At 41.1% G+C, this 9,510-nt stretch overlaps 1 protein-coding gene across 3 annotated transcripts; it reads left to right on the top strand.

Annotated features, from left to right (window-relative positions):
• Positions 1-1,109: 1,109 nt before the first annotated feature.
• LOC132258303 (mediator of RNA polymerase II transcription subunit 25) lies at positions 1,110-8,583 on the top strand. 3 transcript variants are annotated; one of them, XM_059755563.1, is made up of 13 exons: positions 1,110-1,346; positions 1,399-1,577; positions 1,635-2,176; positions 2,236-2,799; positions 3,581-3,785; positions 3,877-4,039; positions 4,210-4,389; positions 4,750-4,914; positions 5,811-5,894; positions 5,975-6,082; positions 6,160-6,459; positions 6,875-7,061; positions 7,141-8,583. In XM_059755563.1, exons 1-12 carry the CDS (start codon positions 1,218-1,220, stop codon positions 7,022-7,024), a joined length of 2,769 nt encoding a protein of 922 aa, XP_059611546.1. In that variant the 5' UTR covers positions 1,110-1,217; the 3' UTR covers positions 7,025-7,061; positions 7,141-8,583. The 3 variants fall into 3 exon arrangements, with proteins under 3 accessions (XP_059611546.1, XP_059611547.1, XP_059611548.1); XM_059755564.1 differs by having other exon boundaries at positions 6,878-7,061; XM_059755565.1 differs by having other exon boundaries at positions 4,210-4,374.
• The last annotated feature ends 927 nt before the right edge of the window (positions 8,584-9,510 follow it).

Here is a 9,510-nt window from a genome sequence, read left to right on the forward strand (position 1 = left end):
AAAGCTCTCAGCGACTGTGGAATCCCAGAGGGGTGTAGACTTTGGAGAATTCAAATTAGAACCTTTCGTGGCAATATTCAAATACAGAATGAACAGAATAGACACATTTCTGCAAAAAGTATTCAAATTTCTAAGGAATTATGGTGCGGAATCTCGCTAAATCCCAAATGAAAATCGATTTTTCACTCATTCTTTCTTCCATCTGAAGGCACATTTTTCCCTATATACAACCAATCGTTCAGTGAGACCTTATATTTGTTGTTGTGGGATTGAAAGCTCAATTTGCACAAGCTCAATTTGCACAGCCCCAATTATCGTAATACTGTAGTCGGTTGTGATGGAATTTCCTCATAATTTTCACGCGATATCGCCTCAGCTTCGAGATCTAAGAGAGTGGCTATTTAAAATCACATTCAATTACCTAGAAAAAACATCTACAGAAATATCCAGTGAGGCATAAATTGTGAAAAAAAGCCAAGCAATGAACTGAAGATTAAGCTAACATTGAAATACAACAAACTAAATGTTATTTCGGTAATTTCATATTAACAAAAACTCAAATGCAAGAACTCAATCTGTCTAAAACAAACAAAAACCACATATTTACTTTCATTATTCTACATTTATATCTACAGCCTGTATTTCTCCTTATCTGTGGTTTCTTTTCACTGGCTCTCCTTTTCTCTTTCAACCACCTCGAGAGTAACATATTTCCCTTGGACTCATAACTAAACCTCACGGGTAATTTATTCAATTCACGATTCAGAATTTTTCGTGATATGAATTTTTTGGTGTGGAGATTGCATGAAAAATTCTGTTATCGTTGTTTTTCCTGCTGAAAACTGTGTGCGTGGGTCTTCAGCGAAGAGGCGAAAGGTGTCAAATCAGCGGGTGTGAAATCTCTTCATTTGCTGGAAAATTGTGCCTTTTGTAATTAGATGGGAAATATTGGGGTAAAAATTTGCCCATAAATATTTCATTTTGTGCGAGAATTTCACCGAAAGCTCCTCTTTTGGGTGTTTTCTCTTTGAGCGCCAAAAAGTCATCTCCTCCACCTATCGCACAGCGCCGCCACTGCGCATGAGCGGACACCGGCACTACGTCTGACAGTTCGGTGTTTTGTTTATGTTTACGTGTGGCATTTTCTCTGGCGATAAAACGCAGGAAAACCAGGAAATTCCGCTGTTTTTGAAGTTCTAGTGCAGTGATTTGTGAGCATGGTGGCTGCTAATTCGGAGACTCTAGCAGATGTGGTGTTCCTCATTGAGGGCACGGCGATAAATGGAGCGTACATCAACGACATCAAGTCCAACTACATCATTCCGACTTTGGAGTACTTTTCTCAGGTATTTGGCTGCATTTCACGCTTAGTAGAGTGTTTAGTGACCCTCTCGGTAGTCCTTCTCTTCGCAGTGGATTGGAGATGACCGGGAGTACTGGACGGGACTGGACAGAAATAGTACTTTGTACGGAATTGTCGTCTATAAAACTGCCCAAAGTATGCCGGGAGTTTGCTGCACAACTTACGGACCCTTTGCCAGTGCCAAGAAGGTCCTCAGTACCATTGAAAAGCTGGAGTAAGTCCCATGACTTTCAAATTTTAGCAATTTACTCTGACGCACTTACTTTTGCAGGTTATCCGGTGGCAAGAGTGAATCGTATGCGAATCTGGCTGAAGGAATGGCTACGACTCTCGTCTGCTTCGATGACTTGGAGGAGCGCAGGGATCAGGGAACAGTGACACAGAAGCACTGCATTCTCATCTGCAACAGCGTCCCGTACTCAATGCCTGTTCAAGAGTGTTACATGCACGAGAACAAGACCGTGGATCAGCTCGCTTCGACTTTCCAGGAGAAGGACATTAACTTCTCCATTCTCTCTCCGCGCAAAATTCCTGTGCTGTTCAAGCTCTTTGAGAAATCGGGCGGAGACTTGTCCTCCTCCACGTCCAAGAACTACTGCAAGGATCCTCGGCATTTGGTACTCCTCAAGGGATATTCGCTCAAAGAACGCCCCGCCAGTCCTCCGGCGACCACCACAATCAATCTCCCGAGTCCTCTGGCCTCCAACATGATGCCCATGAACAATCAGATGGAGTCCGGAGGGAATCAAATGCTCGCCGGGCCAAATATCACTCAAGCTGGTCCAATGCGAACCAACATGAACAATCCTGGAAGTGAGTGTTTCTTTCATTTCACTCTTTTCTTCGTCTCTATCACATTTTCGCTATTGCAGTGTTCTCAGACAACATGCAAAATCCAATGGGCAATCCGAATATTCCGAGGCCGGGTCTCATGTATCCTGGACAGGGACCGAATCCGCAGATGAACCCTCAAGTGTCTATCGCACCGCCAAATCAACCCACCAGCGTGTCAATGGGCTACAATCCAGTTCAGCAGCAGCAACAGATGAACCCAAGACATCCCAACACCAGATGGATGATGCCGCCACAGCAGCAGCGACCCTTTCTCGCCAACCCCGGACAGAATCCGCAGCAGCAGCAGCAAATGCCGAATCAGCAACAGCAACAATCTGCTCTCATTACTCAACTCAGCACGCCACCGCACAGCATGGCATCGCAAGGCGTCGGCCAAATGGGCAACATGACTCAACAGCAAGCCCAGCAGCAAGCCATCCGGATGCAGATGATGAACCAGCAGCAACAGCAGCAACAACAACAGCAGCAGCAACAACAGCAGCAGCAGCAGCAACAGCAAAACACTCAGCAAATGCAGCCTCAAAATCAAGGACCGCAGCAGGTTAATCAGCAGCAAATGCCACAGACCATTCCAACTTCAGGTATGGTTTATTTGTTGGTTGTTTTATTCAGAAAAATCCGGCTTAATCCCATTGATCATTGACAGAATAATTCATGCTCATGCATTGCGAATAAGGCGAAAGCCGCGTGTGTGAATATTTCATTCTATTTGCAATTGAATGAAAAAAAAGTCCTGTTAAATATTATATGAACAATTTTGTTGCGAAGTAGTTGAAAAGGTATAATTTTGTTCGGTGGAAACTCGTTAAAACATATATGTAAATGCATTGATAACATGTTTCCAGTTCTCTCCATTATTTTGCAAAAGTGATTGTAAATATTTTCAGTCCTTTCTACGAATTCGCTTGCAAAATTGCTACCCCAAATGTTTTGTGAGACCTTTTTTTGTTTGTATGCATGCGAGGAATAGAGTTTCATTCAAAAAAAAAAACTTTTGCAGGAAATATTGAATATCCCTGAGTTTAATGGTGGTTGTGTCAATCACAAAATGCTATTAAAATGCAAATTACCTTCTGAATGTTGATTTACCACTGAGATAAATGATGTATGAACTTTTTATCGCCAATTAATTATTTGTTGCTCAACAAAGAGTTTAGTGGTGATATCATAGTGTTCATATTTTTCCTATAATTGGAACTGTATGATTTTTCGGAGCAATTTCACATGATGAAAGCACTTCTCTGTGCACATTAAATGCATCAGAGCTGTAGAAGCTTAATATAATTTATGTCATAATTTGTGAGCATGACTAAAATACGTTGGAAATATTTGGTGTACATATAATTTTTGCATGTCAAGCAGCACAGCAACACATGCCGCCCACGAGTGGCGTTCCCACGACTGCCACTGGTGCGGCTGGTGGTGGCCAGACCAGCTCCAACTCGAGGGAGAAAATCTGGACGGGCATCTTGGAGTGGATTGAGAAGGCCAAGAGTGATCAGCCGAAAATTGCACGCCACGTCCCGTGCTATGTCACAACTAATATCAAAGATGGTGAACCTGAACTGTACGTTTTCCATTTTCCACGTTCAATGTGATGCACCATGTGAATGCTAATTTTGCGATATTTTCGGTGTGCCTGCGCGTTTGCCAAACAGGAAGGCGGATAGTTGGCCACAGAAGCTCATTATGCAACTCATGCCCAAGCAACTTGTGGGGAATATCGGCGGCCAGTACCTCAAGGATTCCAAAACCGTGATCTTCCATCCCAGCCAGTGCGAGGCTCTGGATGCTCTGTCGAAAGTCATGGCGACGGGCTTTGTAAGTTTCTCTCACAGCGCAATAAATTTAATTAACTGACAAAGATAATGTTGTCTATACAATTAATTATGCTGAAAACATATAAGTCTGTCTGAAAACTAATCAATTGATGCTTGTGCTGTGAGAACAGGTGCAGTGAATTCATCCCCCCCTTGTTGGCTGTTTTTCAGGCAGGATGTGTACACTTTACGGCCTCACCACCGACAAACTGTGAGATAAAAGTGCTAATTCTCCTGTACACGGCAGAGAAGAAGGCCTTCATTGGCTTCATACCAAACAATCAAATAGGGTTTGTGGAGAGACTACGGAAAGTGATCCAACAGAAACAAGGCTTGGTGCGTCATGGACAGGTTTGCTTTCGTGTAAAATTAATCCATGCTCCCTTTCTGTCGAACATATCCCATACTAACAAGCGAAATACTATAACGAACAATCATGTAGATTTATTGTTTCCCAAATTGCCCTCCCCCCCCCATCTCCTGGCCTCCTCCCAATCCCTGTGCATTGGATTATGTGTTTGGTATTTATAGTATACTTAATACCCAATGAACCTTAAATAGTTCCACGAAATTTGCCGAGCATGCAATCATACTAATTTACAAAGTGCACATGAAAGGGTAGTTTCAGCATGACATCAATTTTACGTGTTAAATTTCACGTTGGTAGGAAATGCGCGCTTTACAAGTGCTATAGCCGCTCTCTACTTGTAGAACCAACAGTCTGCTGGGCAGCAGGGCGGTGCTGGTGGAAATCCGGGCACAGCCGGAAATGCAGGTGCGGGTGCTCAGGGCCCGGGTGGCCCAAGTGGTGCAGGTCAACCAAATACGATGAATCCTGCAACCAATATGCCAACGTCACAACCGACCAATTCACAGGTTTGCGATGCTTTTGCCAAACACACACACTCTTTCTCAGTCCTATAAAGTGAACAATCTGCTGACAATGTCCTAAAGTGAGACCGATAAATGCACCTGCAAGTGAAGCACATCTCACCCCTAATGGAATGTGATGGTGGGCGGTGGAGAGCAAGCTGTGCAATGTGCCGATTTTGAGAATCGATTGAAAAACACACTGCAGGAGTCTTTCAAGGGCACACACTATAAATCATCGTGATTGAAAATGATGTCAAAGTGGCTTTCAGCAGAAGTGGAACCAATTTTAAGCGCCAAACGTGAAGTGATTGAGTAGTGAAATGCATTTAGAAAAGCTCGTCCTATTTTTTTCTCTATACAAAAAAATATATTTCACTTTGACTAATTTAAAATGAACGGTTTAATGCAAATGGAAAGAAGTAAAAATATTTTTTATCTATTTGATCTCTTCCTGATTTCATGCAAATTAAAAATTTTTATCAATATATTTGGGATTGCAGAGAAAGCCTATTCAGAATTTGATCAATCTGCTTAAACTCATGGGATTTTGCTATAAAATCCTTTTTAATGAATAGCGCACTATAAATTTATTTATATACGTTTTAGAGCAATTATATTTATATGCCATTCGTTCTTTGATTATTCATTTGGGGTATATGCAATAATGCCTTAATTCGCCATCCACAAGCTGATGTGGAGCAGAATTTCGGAAACTACGCCCTCGAGGGTCGTTGAGATTAATAAGTAAAATTACAGCGTCGGTTGTATATTATGTATTAGATGAAACCTCGATGGTGTGCATAATTGCTAAGTAGTATGAAATAGTGCGTATTAGCATAATTTATATGGGAAAATGTTACTCATTGAGCGAATTGTCGAGTTGAATTATAAATTTTCAGATGATGCCGCAAATGGGACAAACGTCTACGGCTCAAATGGGTCAGCAGCAGGCAGTTAATCAGGCGGCACGCATGGGAATGGTGGTATGTGCAGATTATGCCATTGATCTCTCGATCTCGCCAAATACCCAGAATATTGATTGCGTTCGTTTGACTGATCACAGAATATGCCGAATGTGGGAAATCCCAATCAGATGGCGGGGATGCACAATGTTAATCCGGGTGGACAGCATATGGACAATCGTCAGCAGAATATGGAGAAGATGTCGCACGTGAGTATCATTGGAAGACGGTGGGCGGAAGTAGCTGTGGGGATGTTCCTTCGTGATGAGCGCGTTGAATGTTTCAGCTGAAGCAGTCCCTGGAGGCGGTTGTGCAGCAGGATCAGCAGCAGCAATTCAAGAATTTCGAATTTGGCCAGATGCCAATGCATCAGATGTCGACAGATAATATGCACGCCGCTCAGGTGGCACAGCAGCAGAAGCAGGAGCAGTACAAGATGGCACTGCTTCAGCAGCAGCAACAGCAGCAGCAGCAAATGCGCGGAGTCGGAAATTTGGGCAATCCGCAGCAGCAAAATCCACAGCAGCGAATGATGCGTCCCGTGATGGCGAGCAATCCCGGTTTGCGTCACCTTCTCCAGCAACAGGTGAGATTCACACGAATGTGGTCAATCCATCCATATTGGTTCGCTGTGATTGAACCAGCGAACGATTTTGGTCCAGAGTTGCCTAATCTCCCTAAGCTAGATGCCATTAATCAAAGAAATGCATTAATTTTTGGTCTCATTTATCAGATATTTCAAGTGATTTTTGCGTCGAGCAGTAAAAAGGCTCAGATTAATGTTTTTTTTTCAGTTTGTCAGAGTATTCAAATCTAATATCTAAAGTTCATAGTCTTCAACTCTCGCTGTGCATGACGCAGGAATCGTAACTCCTATCAATTCTGGGGGAATTGGGAGCAATTGAAATTTTGTCACGTGCTCACCTTTGATTTTGGTGCTTCATTAGTGGAAAGTGCAAAATGCTAATAACGTCAGAATCGAATCTCATCTGAATTTGCAGCAGCAGCAGCCGCAGAATCCGCCGTATCGTCAGGTGATGGGAATGCAAGGTGGCAATCCGGGCGGACCGCAAATGGGTGTGCGACCACAGCAGGGTGGCAATCCGCAGCCTCAGCAGCCCTTCGAGGACTCTAATTTCGACTTTATCTAATTTGCTCATTAGGATTCCACGCACATTGTCGCCAAGGGTAAGTCTTGTGTGTGTCCGTCGTATCTCTTTTCAATCAACAAACAATGTGGATTTTAAATTGTGTCTCCTGTGGACAGAGGACTGCTGGCAAATCACTTTGCTGGAGGCGTTTCCCGCCCGTCCGGAAGAGCAGACAGAGAGAGAGAGAGAGTCAATTGGTGGAATTTTGCAAAGTGGTGTAATTGTATTGTACCTTTTTGTGTATGTATGAATTGCACAATTTATGTTAATCCGTCAATAATTTTCTGCATAAATTGCATTAATATTATCAATTATTACCAACACGGAGAGAAAGAGGATGTTTTTGACTGCAATTTGAATATCCGGTCACATAACATTATTTAATTCCAATTCACTGTGACTGGTGAGCACGTGTATTGGATTACGGCGATGTGCAGAAATTGGACACATTTATTGGTGTAATGATTTTGAAAATTTGTGTGTGTGTGGGGGTGATTTGTCGAATTGAGAAATAATTATTATTTCAGCTGTATATCGTTCTGCATAGAGTAAATTTTGGCATTTCCTGTTGTATCTGAAATTATCTGTGTTGTAATTTATGCAGGTGCCTGAATATTTATTTATAGGGCGGTCCAGAGTGTGGAAATATCAAATGTCAGCTTATTTCCCACCACATATATTCCGCACAACTTATCAGTATAGCGTTTCTCAAACATTTGCCCTTTTCTAATTGTGTCTTTTTAAGCTTAATTTTCTTCATTCTAATTTTGCCAAAGGAATTGTTTCTGAATGAATACCTCAAATTACTGTCTGAATCATCTCCGCTTTGCTTTAAAGCATTTCTACAGGCTTCAGTCGTTTATTGAAAGCCCTTTTTTTGCATTGTCCAGAGTGATTTATTATGGGTAAATCCTGCAAATTTTCACAATAACCAATGGACTGAATCCAATACCTACATAAATGATTGATTGCCAACAGTTTAGATTAGTTGAAAATGTATCGCTGGACCATTATCGGGAAATTTGTTGCGATAAATAACGAATATTTCATTTTCAGACTGGCGCGACAATTTCATGTGGGAAGATTGGTGTAGTGAGATAAGGTGTGTCTGTAAATTGCAAACTGCCGTCAGTGCTGTGCTAAAGTTCTGCGCATAAGTTGGGGTGATTCATTTTGGGGTGGATGCAATTCGTGTATTGGAGTTTAATTCAATTGTACTTCATTTCACAGCAGCAATTAAGTAATTTGTGGACACACTGTAAATTCGCTAAGTAAATAACTCATTTTAATCTGGATAGTTTGGTAATTGAAATGATTATGACGAGTTGATTTTTGCAGTTCAACATTAAAAGTTAATAAATAATAAGATAGTTAATGAAAATGTCGAGGATAACTTTACTTTGCTTAATTTTCTGTGGATTTTATTCATGTATTTGCTAATAGATTTGTTAAATTTTTTTTCACGGCATGCAAAGAGCACACAATCAAGTATAATTAATTGGGGGTGAAAATATGAGAAAGAACAATTTTTGAATGAGAATAAAGCAAATAATTGAATAGGGGAAATGTTTTATCAATTATATAAAATGATTGTGTTTTTTTTTATCAATTTCTCTCTCATTTCACTAATTTCAACAGAAGCGATGTGAATCTCAATTTATGATTTTAAAGTTGTGAATTGTGTGGAGGAAGTTAAGGTTGGAAAAAGATTTACTCTACAAAATGTACCAGAGAGAGTAAGATATGTGAATACTTGTAAGTAAATCCCCGTAGCAGATTTTGATAGTCAGGAGAAATTTGCGAAAAGCTTCAGTTGATATTGTTCAGCGAAAAAGTTGAAATCATCATTGTCGGGATTGAGTGCAAAAGAACAGCACTTTGCAGTGATTTTCTCTTTCAAGAATTCCACGTGCCTTTCTTATTCTCAAAGATTGCATTTTCTGCAGCGTCTGCATAGCTTTGGCATGAGATGAGTGAACAATATACAGAGAAAGTGCTCCATATACAGTTACTCTAAATTAAATAGAGCCACCCAAGGCCCTGAGACATATCGGTGTGCCGCGAATTTTCACGTGAAGCTAGAGATCTGAAATTTTCTACCAATCTTCCCTCATTAATGAGTAATTATCATGCCAAGTTAGAAAACATTCGGCCTAATACTTGATCCGTTCGTGACACTAAAACCGAACCTATGCATAAACGGCTCTCCAAATTAAATAGAGCCACCTGAGTAACATTAGAATTTTTTGCCACTTAAGTATGTTTTCTGTTCTTAATATGGTTTAAATTTATCCGGGGTGTCTTCAGGATAATTGTCCTTTCGATTTTCATTTATTATCTCGACTTTGGAACTGTTTGATATAAAAATTTGATTAAGTGAATATCAAGTTATGGGGCGCATACAGCCCATGACTCTGGAGGCTCATACGGAGGTTTTTCGGCTGCGCAACAAAGGACATTTAATAAGGGGAATAACTAGAAGGACC

Source organism: Phlebotomus argentipes, unplaced genomic scaffold (assembly GCF_947086385.1).
Source record: "Phlebotomus argentipes unplaced genomic scaffold, Phlebotomus argentipes genome assembly scaffold_4, whole genome shotgun sequence".
NCBI classification, from domain to species: domain Eukaryota; kingdom Metazoa; phylum Arthropoda; class Insecta; order Diptera; family Psychodidae; genus Phlebotomus; species Phlebotomus argentipes.

Bases quoted from the DNA above. Each gene is read 5' to 3' on its own strand.
- LOC132258303 (XM_059755563.1), top strand. From the start codon at position 1,218: ATGGTGGCTGCTAATTCGGAGACTCTAGCAGATGTGGTGTTCCTCATT. The intron at 1,347-1,398 runs GTATTTGGCTGC...CCCTCTCGGTAG, and splicing joins CTTTGGAGTACTTTTCTCAG to TCCTTCTCTTCGCAGTGGAT. The intron at 2,177-2,235 runs GTGAGTGTTTCT...TCGCTATTGCAG, and splicing joins CAACATGAACAATCCTGGAA to TGTTCTCAGACAACATGCAA.